The sequence below is a fragment of the Castanea sativa genome, chromosome 1 (assembly GCF_040712315.1).
Source record: "Castanea sativa cultivar Marrone di Chiusa Pesio chromosome 1, ASM4071231v1".
NCBI classification, from domain to species: Eukaryota; Viridiplantae; Streptophyta; class Magnoliopsida; order Fagales; family Fagaceae; genus Castanea; species Castanea sativa.
Window position 1 is genome coordinate 76,551,410 of NC_134013.1, and position 17,519 is coordinate 76,568,928.

General features: G+C 33.9%; 2 protein-coding genes across 2 annotated transcripts; both read left to right on the plus strand.

Moving 5' to 3' along the window:
* The first annotated feature begins 924 nt into the window (after positions 1-924).
* On the plus strand, positions 925-4,859 carry LOC142639284 (uncharacterized). Its single transcript, XM_075813475.1, has 4 exons — positions 925-2,242; positions 3,906-4,070; positions 4,165-4,216; positions 4,305-4,859. Exons 1-4 carry the CDS (start codon positions 1,986-1,988, stop codon positions 4,392-4,394), a joined length of 564 nt encoding a protein of 187 aa, XP_075669590.1. The 5' UTR covers positions 925-1,985; the 3' UTR covers positions 4,395-4,859.
* Positions 4,860-9,472: 4,613 nt separating this feature from the next.
* Positions 9,473-12,990, plus strand: LOC142621884 (F-box/kelch-repeat protein At1g55270-like). The gene is made up of 2 exons (XM_075795257.1): positions 9,473-10,284; positions 11,529-12,990. Exons 1-2 carry the CDS (start codon positions 10,258-10,260, stop codon positions 12,786-12,788), a joined length of 1,287 nt encoding a protein of 428 aa, XP_075651372.1. The 5' UTR covers positions 9,473-10,257; the 3' UTR covers positions 12,789-12,990.
* The last annotated feature ends 4,529 nt before the right edge of the window (positions 12,991-17,519 follow it).

Below are 17,519 nucleotides of genomic sequence, written 5' to 3' on the forward strand. Positions count from 1 at the left end.
TTAAATGTTAACCTCCACATTTCTCCCTTGTCAAACAACTTTGACCTCTTAAATTGCGTTTAGATGAATTTGTTTTTATAAATTTTCTTCTATTAAAAAAACACAACAAATTGTGTGAAATATATTTATTCCTAAAAAAATGAGATGTTTAAAACCTTATGGAAGATAATTAAGTGACATGTTAAGGTAATTAAAGCAAATAAGCTCTATAATAAAATTTGCTAATCCCTATCTAATCATGATTTAGCTATATAATAGCTATCTTAATAAAAGGTTTCAATCATGTCAACGCCAATCAATAATATTATTTTGGATAGGATAGAATTTATCCAACTCAATAATCTAACTCTTTTAAAGGAAACATTCCCTTTTTTAAGGCAGCTTGAGCTGGAAGTTATCTAGAGAGATGAGCAAGCTCTCCTCAATTCCCACCTAATGCCCTGCTTGCTCATAAAAAATAACACAACATCAGATAGTTGCCTTGAAAACTTGGCAGAAAGGTCTAAAATTCTAATGACAAATAATGTACCAAAACCCATTTCAAAGATCAAACACCTAGCAAGGTTGCGTGACATGAGCCATCAATTATCACATTTTTTTTTTTCTTTGTTCTTAGAAAAAGTTAGAAAGAGAATCAAAATTTGGAGGCTAGAAACCACAATTCATTTAAAATATCACATTTTTGACCCATTCTAATCGTTGACTATTTTGGTTTTAGCCACCACCACCACCACCACCACCACCAAGCAAACAAATATCTATTGCTAATTATCACCAAAAAGAAAGAACAAAAAAAAAAGTTAAAAAAACAAAAACAAAATTGTAGTCCTACAAGTAAAAAATAAAAATAAAAATGTAAAAAATGAATATTAAATAGAAGATTCGAAATCACACACATTCCTTACAAGAAACGAATCATCAGTTGCACACACACGCACACAAACTCCCAACTTCTTATCAAAAAAAAAAACTTTTTATAAGCCGAACATTCCGTCACACAGATCCCTCTCGTCACCTCACAAGACAAATACAAATACAAACACACTCCTTCTTTCTCAATCAAAAAAAAAAACTTTTTATAAGCCGAACATTCCGTCACACAGATCCCTCTCGTCACCTCACAAGACAAATACAAATACAAACACACTCCTTCTTTCTCATCATTAATTTACCACATTACCCTTCATAGCTTTCACTTAATTGCACTTATTTATTGATTTTTTTTCTAATAAAAATATATTGGTTTGGTTTGGTTTGGTTTGGTTTCTTCTTATTACTACTCCTACTTTCTTTGCATTGATCACTGGGAATTTGGAGAAACCGAAGGTGGGAATTGAAGAGACTCTGATATCTTATCCGTTTAGAATGTGGGTTTGAAGCATCAGAAGCATTCATCTACTTTGGTAGAGTATGTGGGACTCTATATAACGGGTTTGTCTCTTTTGTTTTGAAATTCTTGTTCTGGGTCTTTGATTCTCTGTATTGAATATAATATTCATCATAAGGGTTTTGAGAAAAATTGGATTTTGGATTGGGGTTTTGGAGATTGAGAGTTTTTCATTTATTTAATTCCATTGTGGTTTTTTGAATTGATAAGTTTGTGGGGTTTTGATTTGATGTGGTGTTTGGGAATTTGGTATTAGAGACGTGTAGTTTGTTGCAATTTTTTTTTTGCGGTTTATGCATTCAGTTCTTAGAGATTATAGTAGATTTTGAAACCCGATATTCATTGGAGTTATAAAGAGTAGTGAAGTAGTGAACATGTATATGCTGGATTTTTGAAATTGGATTTCATAAGTGGGTTTTGGAACTGGAGAGGTTTTGTTGATTCTCTGGGGAGATTGTTGCTTTTGGTTGTCTTGTACTAGATTCCTGAGGAATTGAATTCATCTGTGAGTTTGGAGAAAGGAGAGGTTTTGTTGATTCTGGGGGAAGATTCTTGTGTTTCATGCTGTTTTGTCTAGTTGGCGATAGTTTGTGTCACTATGTCGGGCGGGACCCCAACTGGGGGTGGATATATGAGGCAGAGGCACAGCCAGGGGTATGCCTCGAGTGGTGATGACCTTGAGGATGATGCATGCTCGAGGACACGTCCTACATCACCTTCAGCTCCAAGAAACCGGACGTGGATTGAGATTTTGGAGAATTTCCTTTGGATTGCTTCAGCAGTCTTTATTATATACTATGGTGATCGGCGCTCCAATTTGATATATCTCTTGTTGCATGATGACCGAATCAGAAGGTAATCGTTTTGCCTGAATATTATTATTATTTTTAGTTTGAATCCACATTAATGGTTTGGTTGTTTGGTTATGTTGTATTTCTTTAATGTCATTTTTTTATTGCTTGAGAGACTAGTTATCATCTGGCTGTTTTGTTAAATCTTATTGAACTTTTGCATTTGGATCGTACGATGTGTCATTCAATTAGTTTCAAAATGTTTTGGAAATATAATGAATTGCAATTGACATGGTGTAAGATATGGAATGGCATGGAAAACACTTGAAAATAGATATTTAGATTTCATTAGTCACTATGAAAATTGAAATGTGAGCCATGTGGATGTGAGTATGCCTGTCAAGTTTGCGTGTATGCATAGCTTCGAGATTCATTTAATTCCCAATTGACCAATTCTTAGGCCAAGGCAACAAGGCTGAATTAATATGTAAGCATCCATTAAGAAGTTGTATAACTGGCTGGAAACTCAGATTCAGTTTGTTAGTTTCTATTTGGTTATTGAATGCCCTGTAGATTTGTTGTTTGGGGCGGGGTTGCAGTAGACTGTGTGTATCTATGGGAGTCTTTATTATATCATTATTGGTTTATTTAAGTTTAATCTAAACTGTATATGCAATACTGTGGCTCTATTTGGATTTTGAAGTCTATTTTATATAAGAAGTATTTGCTATATAAAATATTACTAGTTGATAGTGTTATGGTATGAAAATATCAGAATATAAGTACAGTTTTACTTATAATAGACTCGATTGGCTCTGGTAATTTAGTCTTTGCACAATCATGATATCATTATAACTATGGCATGTAGCTCTGGACAGGTGCTTCCAATAATCGGGTTATTGTTAACTTTATCTACGGTGAAGTTTTGATTATGGGAAGCTTACTTAAGGCCCAATTTTAGGTAAAAATTCGCATACAATTGCATGAGTTATAGTTGTCTTGAAGTTGTATTTGTTATGATGATTAGTCAATTGATATGTTAGGATTATGCCTAGAGGCTTGTTTAAAACCAATGACTACCTCTGGGATTTTTGAGGCCTACACTGTAAAGTTTAAAAAATGAGGAACTTTATGGTTCATAGCAGCCCTCAAGGCCTGGATTCTGACTTATCAATGAAGTTTGTAAATTGTACAGTACATGGATACTATTAAGGGACTGTCTCAAAATCTTTACGTCCATGCAATTTTTATATTGTATATTTTAAGTTTTTTTAATGGCTCTGTTTCCCAAATTATGTTCATACTAGCATCTCTCTCCCCTAATAATTTGAATGATTTTGCAATTAATATTTGCTTTACAGAATAAATGGTGGGCTCATGAGGCTTGTATCTCACGTCCGAACGGATGAGAGCTCATACAATCTATACGTCTTTACTGGATTGAGTTTGTGTGGCCAAGAGCTTTGTAGCTCAATTGCATTGCTTGGTCTCCTTTATAAGGAGAATCAAGGTTCAAATCCCCCTCCCCCACTTGTAACAATTGTCAAAGAATTTGTCTATGTTTTGGACAAATTATTGAATAACCCGTGGCTACATAAGTAGCCTTCTATAATGGGTTGAAGAACCACTAGGCTGTAAAGGCCATTGCTGAGATAATAGTATTTATTAATGAGCATGGTTTGGCTTCTGTTGTCTGTGATCTTATATGTACTTTATTTCTCTTGCAGAACACCTTTATACCTTGGGATGGTGGGTGTCAGTTTGAATGTTCTCATCTTCGTTTATTCAAGTATGTCAATTTGGAGTGTCAGGAGGTTTGATGAAAAATGGGAACTGACAAGTATATCTGTTTTGCCGTTCGTGACCATTCTTGGACTCATCTCCTTTTGCTTGTAAGAGGAACCATTGTGCTTAATTTTTTTAAACTTATCTGGTTAACTTATGTGCTTCAAAATACTCCTGTTTTGCTGAGTTTTTCTATTGCAGGTTGTGTTTTGCTTTGTGGCCAATATGGAGTTTCCTGAGCCTTCCTCTTCTGGTATATGACCATGCTTTTGGTTGTGCATGCCCTTTTATGCAATATTTTATATTGGTGGTCACTGTCTAATTATTCCTCATTGCTGCAGTTCACACTGTTTATGGCTGGCATGGTCATATTCCCCCAAATTTTGATTGGGACATTCAGGCCACAATACGATATGTTCCGTATAGATTAAGCCTCCTGGGATGCATGCGATAAAGAATACTGACATAGACGAAGAGTTGCTAACTCAAACATGGGTAATTGGTAGCAGGGATCAAAGGTTGAAATTTTGTCCTCCATTATGTGAAGCATTCCAGGCCTTGTTGGCCACATTGGTGCTACCGATGATTAAGCTGGTTGTTTTTTAATCAGTCGGCTTTTATTTTACATGTCAACCGGACCCTGATAATTGATACATGATGATGGTACAACCTCATCAATTTTTCTTATACACCCAGAGCTAAAGGCCTCATTGAAATGAAATTAGTTTTCTGCTGAGTCGATACCCATCACCTAGTCTTCTTCAGTTCTTTCAGATCAATTTTTTGGTATCGATTTGCATCTTTGTTCTCTGATGCTTTGAGTTTGTTCAGAACTCATCAAAGGAATAGGAGCCTGTGATTTCATTTTAGTTATAAAATCGAGTTTTCATTGTTAATAAGCTGTTGACTTACTGGGGTCCCTCTAGTCTCAAGGTGGTGTCATTTTTTGTTGAACCATTAGCCTAAATAGGTTGAATCTTGAGATTTTAAAAGCTAACTCGATTGAAAATTAAAGAAACAGAACCCAAATGCTTAGTAATAAATCAGTGGTCCTTTTTATCTTGTTTCTTTTTTGGGTAGTAGGTGCATGGATTCGGTTTGAGTCAGAATTGGGTATATCTTTTCAACTTACTCCTCCAACTTCTTTAGATGAGAAATTTTCAACGCAACTCAAAACGTACTTTGTTTTTCCATACCCCATTTTCACATAGGAAGCAATTGTGAATTTTCCTTCACGTGTATGGACACATATGAACATGCAGGATGAATATACGCGCACACACACACCTTTCATCGACTTTATTAGCAGACTTTGACTTGTGGCTTTGGAGGTTGTGTTCCTGTGGCATAGACTGATAGCAGATCATTAAATTAAGAATATGACATCTTAGAAAAATCAGCAATGAATATCTCCTCCTTATTAACATCATTCTCAAATTTCTTCCAAGCCCCCCGTGTTCTTTGGGCAGAAAAAATACTGGTCCAGATAATTAAAAGAAAGTGAGATAATAGAAAATATCGGAATAATGAAAACGAGAGGATGGAAATTGCCATCCTTCCTCACATTTTCTTTCCTTCGTTATCTACTATTCCTAGAAATCACTTGTAGGGTCTAAATAATGACTCTTTCGTTTTCTATAGTCCTTAAAAATCACTTGTAGAGTCTAAACAGTGATTCAAAAGATGCTAAAGCTAAAAAACCTAAAATTGGAGTTGTTGGGAGTATGCTGAGATCAGCAATAAAAGGATCATTGCATGGAAGACTGGAATTTGGATTTGCACTACACGACCATAATCTTCGATCAAGACTTCTTTTATTCCTGTTAGTTTTGTACTTAAATAGCATTATATAATTCTTCCATAGAGAAATACTCGGGTTCAAATCCCTCACATCAAGCACATTACCAATCCTTTGCAAATTTGTTGATGCTCTCAAGACTAAAGAGATGATTGTCATGTTGCTTATTTGACTTTGAATAGATTGATATGACAGTTTTTGGAGTTTTTAACTTAGAACTTAATGCCTTCAACACGCTTTGGTCCCTTTTTTTTTTCGTCTAGAACTTTGAAAATTAGTAATTACTGCTAACTTAATTGGCCTCCTATTCTTTTCAAGGAGAAGATGGAGAAAATTCCCACCAAGGTAAGGTTGGCTAATCCTTGATTTATATCCACCACTTTTCTTTATTTATGTGGGTTTACCAATATAAGTATGTGCATGACAAAGTTTAATGTGAACCCCACTGCAACGACTTTCTTAATCCTCAACCATGCCTTGTCCCCTAAGTTGGGAATGACATCTTTCAACATACCACCCCCCTCAAAAAAGAAAAAGTAGCCTAATCATTTTAACCTTAGTGCTCAGAATCATTTGTAAGCTTGCATGAAATTATTGCAACACACACTGAATTTCTGATGAGCGATAGCAAAATACTGTTCAAGATATTGAGGTGCCCAAAAAAAAAAAGATATTAGAGCATCAGTATTGGTGCTGCCAAAAATTTAGCAATTTTGTACAACAAATAGCTACTTTATTTATTTTACCACATCACTTTACAAAACACCTAATATCAATGATTTTATTTTAGCTTTCTATATAATAAAATAATGGAAAATGCTAACAAATACCCTTAAGGCATTATTTAATAATTCATTTAAAGAAAGTTTTTATGGAGAAAGAAAAAAATGCAATTAATATTTTGACAGTTTTTTTCATTTTCCATAAAAGTGATGTTAAAACTTTCCTAAAATAGATTGTTAACTAATGTCCTAAGGGCACTCGTTAGCATGACCCTAAAATAATATATCCACAATGTAAACACAATAAATAATTTGACCTACAAGGTGAACATAATAAAAAAAAAAATTATAGTATTTGAGCTACAGTACACCGAAAAGATAGTTGTGCACTGTAGCTTAGCAGCAAAAAGTTATTGCTTTGCTCTACCAATGCAGCCCTAATTTTGTGGTTTGTGGTGCTGAATATAGTTTTTTAGCACCACTAATACTAGTGCTCAATTCATGGACTAGGATGAAGCATTAATTGATTAGGACTAATTGAGCTTCAAATTTGAACCAACTTGTTTATCTCGTACCTCTTGTTTGTCCAATATACAGGATTGAATGGAAGCAAAAGATTGATGACTTTTAGGGAGAAAAGGATGACATTGAATTTAGGCAGCATTTTGAAGTATATTCACATATGAGCCTTACGTAAGCTAGTATTCTTAAGTTACTAAAGTAGTGAATAAAGTTAAGCTGTAATCGACAAAATTTAGTTAGGATTGCCATACATGATACATCAATCAACTCAAATGTGTCTTGACCACAAAACAGGCTCTCATTTTTTCTTCATTCAGTTTAACACACGGAAAGCTTTGGTCATTGCTCACTAATAATTTTCTGCTCTCTTCTTTTGCATCATTGGGGATTATTTTTAAGTGTGTATTATTATTATGCTAACGCCATGCAAAGTAGGTGGTCAAGTAGTTCAGGTAAACACCAATTACAAAAGTACTCTCAAAGTTTTCCTCCTTAAATGGGATAATGAGGAAGTGCAGCTCAAATTGGTTTATATTAACATAATAAATATTAATCTACTAGCCAATCTGCCTAAGACTTTTGTAATTTGTGGAATAAAACTTATTAAAGAACCGTTAGTGGGTCCATTTCAATTACATCATCTGATATTGATCTGATTGGATTTTTTGAATTATTGTTCAGAATTGGAATTAACAAAGAAAAAGAAAATGTATTGATACCTACAGATTTATATCATATTAAGCAGACAAAAGAGTTTAGACAGATAGTTACTTAGGACTTGCCCAGTTGCGATGACTTTTGGAGTGGAAAATCTTTACACAAGAGATGGGATTCGTAGAAGTAAAAAAAGAAAGCCCACCTCTAGGAAAAAAAAAAACGTATTCTTTTTCTTTTCTTTGTTTTATTTTTTTTCCCTTTTTTCTTCTGGTAAGAAAAGTCCATTTTGTTTTTCTGAACATGAATTTCACACATGCCCCAAAGAAAAGTCCATCGTGTTTTTCTGAATATGTTGAATTTCACAAGAGACTATGGAGGAGAGGACTTGGCAAACACAGTGGACTTTATTTGAAACGCTACTAGAAGATTAGCATATTTTAAACATTCTGAAGAATCATCCCTCTCTTGTATAGGTCAATTGGAGCACTAAAAATACCCAATTTTCAAACCTAATTTTTCCTAACCACAAAAGTTAAACTTGAGGGCAAATGCCTCACTAACCCAAATATTCTCTCACAAGAAGGTGATAGTACTTTTAAACTTTCCTGATTGAGAGGGTGATTTGTATTCGTGATAATTAAATTAAAGTTAGGTGTGGGAGTTATAATGCCACTCCCATATACACAACATCATTAAGAGATTTTTTTTGTAGCTCATAAGTCCTATTCAATTAATGTCAGTTTGTAATTATTCATAGTTTCATACAGAAAGATGTGGGGAAGAAACAGATTTCATCAGTGCATTAATTAGAAGCCTCTAAACTGCAGTCAAAACATGACCCATGATTCAGTCAAGCAAATAAATCCATCCTAATAACTGTCAATTTATTTGACCTTAAAGGCATGATTTTTTTTAGCTTTGATTCTCGTGTTACCAAAAAATCTACAAAACTACAATTTAATCATACACATTCCACATATGATGTTCGATCAATTTCCATACCCCTCTTCAAAATGGAAGAATACAATATAGACAGTGACTTGTTAAAGTTTTTTTTTTTACTTGCTTTAAAGTTAATTGAGCTACAACCGTTTATGTAAAATGATGAAGTTTTGTTGCAATTTGACTATTCAATATGCCAAGTGAAAATTACAAATTCAATACTTAATTTTTATTAGAGAATAAAGGTTTTTTTTTTTTTGGTTCAAAAAAGATTTACTCTCATACTTTATAGATTGTTGAATGATTTTTTTTTTATGAGCGATTGTTGAATGATTTGAACCTATGAATACTATGATTATTATATGTCAAAAAAATTATTAAATCCCACATGCCTCAATTTGATGAGATGCTGCCTTATCATAATTTTTTCCAAAAAAATATAAAGAAATACAGAATACATTATTATAATATAATCACATAGATGAGAGGCCAACTTTACCAAATGCCAAAAATATCCTTTGTGGAGTGGGAAGCTATAAGACGAGGTGGGTCAACACAAACTATAGAAAAGTCTTTTACAATTAATAAGAGTATTTGGTAGAGCTGTGGGGATGTGGGGCTCATCATTATTTTATTTTCTTTATTTAAATCTTTTTGTCTACATAGTTCTTTTTACATATTAGAGTATTATTATGAAAGAAAAAGAAAAAGTCTTATACTCTCCATTTTTTAGAGTTTTGTTTTGAGTGACCCTGTTTAAAAAGTCTCAATAAATGAAAGAAACAACAGCTATATTCCAATCTCCAAGTTGTGATTTTATTTTTTTATATGCTTGTTTATGTTTTCTCCAGAAAAACAAAACAACCACCAAAATGTCATCTTTCAAAAAAAAAAAAGCACACGCTTTCCTCTCTTCCTTTAATGGTTTAGGTTTGCTTTTCTCACTCTCTCTCTCTCTTCTTGAACACACTCTTGTGCTTGGTAGGTTGTGCCGTTGAAGTGATGGGCCCAAAACTCCACTGAAGATTTTAATGGTGAGAGGGGTCTCTATCCATCTTTCAGTGCTCTCTCTTTGCCCCCATTTTCCCACTGTCTCGCATTTGGGTTTTTTTTTTTCTTCTTTTTTTCTTTTCTCTTTGAAAAGATAAGATCTTGGGGTTTCATATTCTCTGTCTGAAGGCTATGGGAGCTGACTTCCCGAGGCTTTGGCACATGCTTTTCTGATTTTTGGACATGGGTTTTGGAGATAATGTGGTAATGATGTTGAGTTTGTGTGTTTTGTTGGTCAACTTTGGTTTACTTTGGTTTATGGGGTTTGCTTCTTCAATGCATTCAGCTTCTGATTCTCTCCTTTGGCTGGGTTTTGGAGCTGTCTGCGGGTTCTATTGAGCTTTGCGTTTGATTCTGGAGGTGGGTTTTGGAGGATTCAGAGGTTAACTTTACTGGATAATCAAAGAGTGGATTTTATGTTCATGTCTTGAAGGTGGAGTTCGGAGTTTGGACCTGAAAGTGACAGTGATAGTTGGGTTTTGTGTTGAGTTATGCATTTGCTACGTCGGTGTCTTACGTTTATGATGATTGAGAGATAGGTACTTGATTTTGGAGGTTGGGTTCTGATAAATCTTGTGTTGGCAAGTCCTTCAAAGAGGAGAAATGGACAGAATGATTCAACCTCCTTTGGTAAATTGTTTATCTACCTCACTTCTAACCTTTACTGCTTTATTTTGCATCGAATTTCATATTCTTCTTCTTTTGTTTTGGTTTTGTTTTGTGATGGAATCAAATGCTAAGTTTGACTGTCCTTTGTATAGTTTTTACTCTTTGAACCAGTCATGTTATCATGTTTGTGAGTAAGTTTGTATTGCTTGATGTTCCTGTTGAATTTTGTTCTTCAATTCTGATTTGGTTGCTGAGCTGCTGAAAGAATCTCAAATGGTACTTTTAGCTTTAAATGCTTTTCAGAAATTGGAGAATGCACTTTCTCTGAATGAAGTTACTTCTTGTACAATAATCACGAACCCCTTTATTCTTTTTATACCCGGAGTTGGATAGAGATGGAGTATTCTAGCTGCACTTCTCAATGTGGGAAATAATTTTGTATACCTGGTAGGGAGTGGATTGTTATTATTATTTATTTAGCGTGAAGCTAATGATATTGGGGAACGCTTGTGATGTCACACAAACAAAAGTTGGTTCTTTGGAAAAGAAATTAATATATAAATGGTATAATGGGTTGATTCTAAATGCAACCTGAGAGCCCTTACTACCCCATCATCAGTCATTATCCTCCTCACGGCTGTGCCTGGGCATAAAAAGTAAACAACTTCTACTTCAGTGGATAAGGTATTTACTAATTTAGTCCTCTAATTTTGAGGCTTGAAGTTCTTAAGTTGGCATGATATTCTCGACAATCTTTGCCCAGTTGCAAGCCTCATCCCATAACCTCCTTTTTTTATAATTAAAAAAAAAATCCTTATGACTTATCCAATAAGTTTCAGATGTCTTTTAAGTGCTGTTTTATCTCATTAATCATATTAGACTAAATGCAAAAGTAACATATAGTTTGATCTCTGTATAAAATTTATTTATCTTTCCCAAAAAGGAAAAAACAAAGAATCTTGCTTCCATTAAACATTTCTATACAAAAATAAAAATATTAATAAGAACCAAAATTTCAAATTTAGTAATTTTAAGCAAAATATGTTATTCTAAATCTTTTGTACTCAAACTAGAATATTAGGAGCTTGCTAACATCAGTTGATCATCTTGTTCTTTATCAGAAGACTAAGTAACATAATGATGCATCAAGCTTATGTTTAGTTAAGGGAAAATGGTAAAATATCATGTTCAGTTTCCAGTTTCCCATCATTGTTCAGACAAAGCAGCTAGTGAGAATGTTAATTATTTATGCATGTACTTTGCAGGTTGATACAACAGCATGTCTGTGTAGAGTAGATGCAGGCCTCAAAACTGTTGCAGGAGCAAAAAAATATGTTCCAGGGTCAAAGCTCTGTCTTCAGCCTGACATTAAACCATCCATTCATCCAACGAGGAGCAAGCCATCACGCGGTGACAGGAGCCGAAACCAATCCCCTCTGCTTCCAGGACTCCCTGATGATCTTGCTATTGCCTGCCTAATTCGGGTCCCAAGGGTTGAGCATCGCAAACTCAGGCTGGTCTGCAAAAGATGGTATCGTCTTTTGGCAGGAAACTTCTTTTACTCACTCCGCAAGAGCCTTGGAATTGCAGAAGAATGGATATATGTCATTAAGAGAGACCGAGATGGGAAAATATCATGGCATGCCTTTGATCCTATATACCAGCTTTGGCAGCCCCTCCCTCCTGTGCCTAAGGAATATTCTGAAGCCCTTGGGTTTGGTTGTGCTGTTCTAAGTGGCTGTCACCTCTATTTGTTTGGTGGCAAAGACCCACTAAAGGGGTCAATGAGACGAGTTATTTTTTATAGTGCCAGGACAAATAAATGGCACCGTGCCCCGGATATGCTTCGTCGTCGACATTTCTTTGGCTCATGTGTCATAAACAATTGCTTGTATGTAGCAGGTGGAGAGAATGAGGGTGTGCACCGGTCCTTGAGATCAGCTGAAGTCTATGACCCTAACAAGAATCGGTGGTCCTTTATTGCGGATATGAGCACTGCAATGTTGCCCTTTATTGGGGTTGTCTATGAGGGCAAGTGGTTTTTGAAGGGGCTTGGGTCTCATAGACAGGTTCTAAGTGAGGTATACCAACCAGAAACTGACAGCTGGTACCCTGTTTATGATGGAATGGTTACAGGCTGGAGGAACCCAAGTACTTCCCTTAACGGACACCTTTATGCTTTGGACTGTAAGGATGGCTGCAAACTTAGGGTCTATGATGAAGAAACTGATTCCTGGAGCAAGCATATTGACAGTAAAATGCATTTGGGGAATTCTAGGGCTTTGGAGGCAGCTGCTCTTCTTCCCCTTAATGGAAAATTGTGTATCATAAGAAATAATATGAGCATTTCTCTGGTTGATGTTTCAAAATCAGAAGATGCAAGGGGGCCGACAGCTGAATATTTATGGGAAACTATAGCAGGGAAAGGACAGTTCAAAACTATGGTCACAAATCTCTTGTCCAGCCTTGCGGGCAGGAACCGCCTGAAAAGTCACATTGTTCACTGCCAGGTTCTTCAAGCTTAGGGCTGTATATCAGAACCACAGGTGCTCTGAACTTTTTGATGTCTCTATGTATTTTATGGGCTATAACGTGCACAGAAAGCTAAAACCTTGCCTAATTCGTTGTTGTTAATGCACATAGATCTGTTGTTGTAGGTTCATATTGAAAGTAGAAATCATGTTTACCATGAGGGGTTCTAGATGGATGAGGATATTTGTTTTGCTAGACTTTTTAGTATTACAATATATATATATATATATATATATATATATAAAATATAATACACAGTTGTTTAGATGTTGAAAAGTGAAGACCCATTTCTGACTAACTAGGTATGTTTCTTGCTATTGTTTAGATCTAGTTTTTGAAAGGGGTAAAATGCATTGACAGCCTTTGAACGTTTATCTAGTTGCACTAACATCTTTAGACTAAAGATGTAGCCAATTTAGTACTTAAAACGATTGAAAAGTAGCAAATAGCCCCATCATCCTGTCTGCATTCCTTCCAAATTGATAGCTAAGTTACTATGTGCTAGCCATGTGGCCAGCAGAAGCTTGAACAGGTAACGATTTACATGTGCGAAAATCAAGTTGAACAGGGCTCATACTCGGCTTGGCCAACCCTACTTATTCAAATATACCATATTTCCTAACATTTACCGTGTCCTGTTAACCATTCCAGTTACTTAGGCTTATAAACAAATATGTACTGTAATCTTGACTACCAAATGCTGTACTCCAAATTCCAAAGCAATATAATTTCTGCAGATTGTTCTGTGGAGTCGAATGTCTGGCTTACCCCACTCATTAGTTCCGTAGGTTAATCAGAAGTACCTAAACTATCAAGAATCCTAACCTGAGAAGTATAAGAAATATAAATATATATATATATATATATATATAAATTTTTTTTTTTTTGATAAGTGAGAAGCATAAGAAATAGAATTTGAATAAAGAGATAATCTCCGTGCACATTTTGAGCTAGATTTTGTAGAAATTTATTCTTTAATTCTTTGGATTCATGCAGATAATTAACTTAGTCAATAGTTCTGAATATCATATTCAATTTTTTGTCTTATTGGTTTTGAGTATTCGATCAGAGACAATTTAGCAACATTTAAAACATTTCTCCTTATTGAAATTAGTCTATATCCATATCTTATTTATCCTCCCTTCCATGTAGTATTAGGATATTGCATAACTTTTTTTTTTTTTTTTCTGAGAAACAACATTGCATAACTTTCTTGATACATGCTATCAGATTACTGTTTTGAAACCAAAGTTATTAAAAATAAAGAAAACAAATGTGGCCATTCAATAGAAGTCCTAGGACATAGATGATCGCCTGAATCTAAGACTATCTTACTACAGAGAGGATGCATGTCATCTCTCGTCCTGGCTTTGCAATTGAATAAGTATGCTCTTTCTACTAAGGACTAATTATCATGGGTAGATTAAGAATTTAAGTTTAGTTTTGAATTATCCTTTTACGGTTTACCTTGTCTTGCACAAGAATAATATAATTTCATTCTTAGTTTAAAAAGTTAAAGTTTCATTCTTTTAAATACTTTTTCTTAGGTAGTTTCTGTGAGGAATTCTGAATTCTCAGAAGCAGATCACCAATGTTATCTATCTATCCTTTTACATTGTCTTGCATAAACACTACGAAAAACAAGGCCAAATAAAACCTTCATCAGCAAATCAAACCCAGCATATGTTTTTTCACTTTTGAAAAGACATTATTAGAAATATAGTACCAAACAAATTCTTTGTCCTATATAAGTACTTTAAATCCATGTTTTCACAACACTTTTTAAACCATAATTTTCACATCATTTTGAATAATAATACTTACCTTTATCAAACAGGCCCTAAGCATCCAAACTGATCTTCAATCTCGGCAGTGCCCAGACCAAAAGGAAAAACCTAGATCAAAAATACCCATATTGGAAAGAAAAACCTAGTTCAAGGCTTATCCAAATTGAAAAGAAAACCCACTTCGATTTTGCACATTAACCCAACACTAAATCCCTTTGGTTTCTAGTCGATTTTGGAGTGTGTCAGAAAAAGGGAGAGAAGGCAACGGAAAGTGAGAGTGAGGAGAGAGAAGGAGACAAATTGAGAGTAAGAGAACGAAGAAATGTGTTATGAATTTTGTAAAAGAAAAATCTCACATGAAAAAAATCTATAAAATTAATAAAAATATTTTATAAATTTTGTGTGAGAAATTTTTCTCAAAAATCTTTTTTCAACTTTTTTCATTAGTTAAATGCATATACTTAATGGCAATTTTTTAAACAAAATTGGATGAAATGTCTAAATTAAATAAATTTGAAATTTAAATAACTCAATTGAATGAAAGTAAAGTTAAGAGGACTGAAATAAATTTTAATCAAACTTAAAGGGTGTAATTTGCATTTTAGTCTAAAATTTTAGAGCATTTAATTTTATTTTTCATAAAATTTTTAATATATTTAATTTATATGAAATAATGAAAATCGCATTTTGGACCAATGAAATACACGTGGCATTTGATGTAGCACTTAATAGCCACGTCAGCAAAAAAACTTAATGGAGGGGCTAACAATCCAAATTATTTGTAATGCTAAGGAGTAAAATTCAAATTTCAAAGTGTAAAATCCAATTTATATCCAAAGACTTCCAAACTTTTTTTTTTAGAAAGAAAATAGTTTCCTTCTTTTTTTTCTTTTTTTTTTTGGAAGAGTTATAACCTATGGTATCCGCTCCTGATGATTGCTCTTTATCATCAGATAAAGACACCAATTAGTTTTTGGTATAAGTGATAATTGAATCTCAGATCTATTATTCAACCATCATATACCAATTGGCTCATTCGCAACAAATTTTGAATATTTCACCTCAAGAATATTTGAAGATAATTTATTCAAATCATTCTTTCAAGCTTTGAAAATCTATTGGAATCAATTTCCTAAAAGCTCCAAAAAGCTTCAAATTATCGAAACTCTATGAATTCAAGCCTCTAAAACCTTGACAAAATCTATACAAAAGCATTCGAATATGAAGAATATTCAAAGAACACAGAAAATTTGAAGAATAAGAAGAGCAAAGTGGAAAATTCATAGATGATAACACTATTATTTGCAAATGATTTTGTGTTTACATCTATTTTTCATTCTATATGTCATTTTTTGAATTTTTTTTGTGCATTGTACAAGTTATTGATTAGTATGAAAAATTATATTCTATCTTGTCATAAATGACATACCAACAAAGTTGACAAATCAAAGTAAGACACAATACACATAGGAGCAAAAATTAAAAATGAAATTAATTATGATATTTGCTTTTTTTTATATTATTATCAAAATGATATATCATTTATATCATTATTGTGCATTGTACAAGTTATTATTTGTGTGTTTTTTGTGCATTGTACAAGTTATTGATTAGTATGGAAAATTATATTCTATCTTGTCATAAATGACATACCAACAAAGTTGACAAATCAAAGTAAGACACAATACACAAAGGAGCCAAAAAAAAATTCAAATTAATTATGATATTTGCATTTTTTTTTTTCAAATTGATATATGCATTCTTAAGTTGGCATAAAATAGACCCATCACTATATCATGTAATTTTCAAATTTAAAAAATATATATAGTATGATCAAATCAATGCACACTCTTATTGTCTTTCAATTATTTAGTTTTCCAAATAAAACACTTTTTAATAATGTTTGCTCTGGGGGCAGAAGGGTCAGAATATGTTTTTGGGCCTTAGGATAGATCCGAAGGTATTAATTTGTCCGAGGAGGGTTTAATGGTAATGACTATGTCAAACTTAAAAGCCCACAAGCTTACTATTGCTAATGAGGTTAATGGGAATGGTTCGAGGAGGGACATCTGCTCGGCTAAGTCAAGTGAAAGTCATATGATATGCCATGATGTATGGAAGGAAATTTTGGAAGGTCCGGTGGATGAAGATGTGTTCCACAAGGGCACAGAGAGGAAGAAGGAATGAGAAATATCTTAGAAAAAACTGTTACCACCGCATTAAAGACTTTGTACCTACCTCTCTGACCACATTAATGGGAAAATAACATCTGAACAGTGAAGATCAACCTTACAGCTATTATTTGAAGACTTCCAGAAGGCAGTGAATGGGACAAGTATCTGGGTCATTGATTTGATCCATACATGAAAGATGGAGAGAAAAAGGAGAATGATATAAAAGGAAAAGAAAGACATTCTAAGGTGGGGAGATAGAAAAAGAAATAGAAATATACTGTACACATCACCTATAATTGCATTTTGTCTTTAGAACAAGTAAAGACAATACAAGTGGTCCTCGACTTACGTCCAAGGAGAGGTTCTTTGACATAAACAGATTGTTGCATGTGAATCGTGGGTATAGCCCATCATTTTTGTTATCCAATATCCATAAAACCTAGATTTCAAGCCCACGCTCTACAAATTTCATTATATTGGGCTTTTTGGGCTTGTTCCCTTCACACTGTTGGGTTCGAGTGCGAATTGTGGCCTTACATCTGCTTTATGACTATTGTTCTTTATTATCAAGTTAAGATATCAATTGGTTTTTGGCATTGGTAGGTAATGAATCCTAAATCTCTTATTCAATGATAAGAAACGAACTAACATTGTTGAGATATTGAAGGAAATTAATAATCAATGACAAGTGTAAAAATTAGTACAAGGATTGACCATTGGTAGATAATGACAAGTGTAGCAGAGGCAAAATGTTGAACAAGGA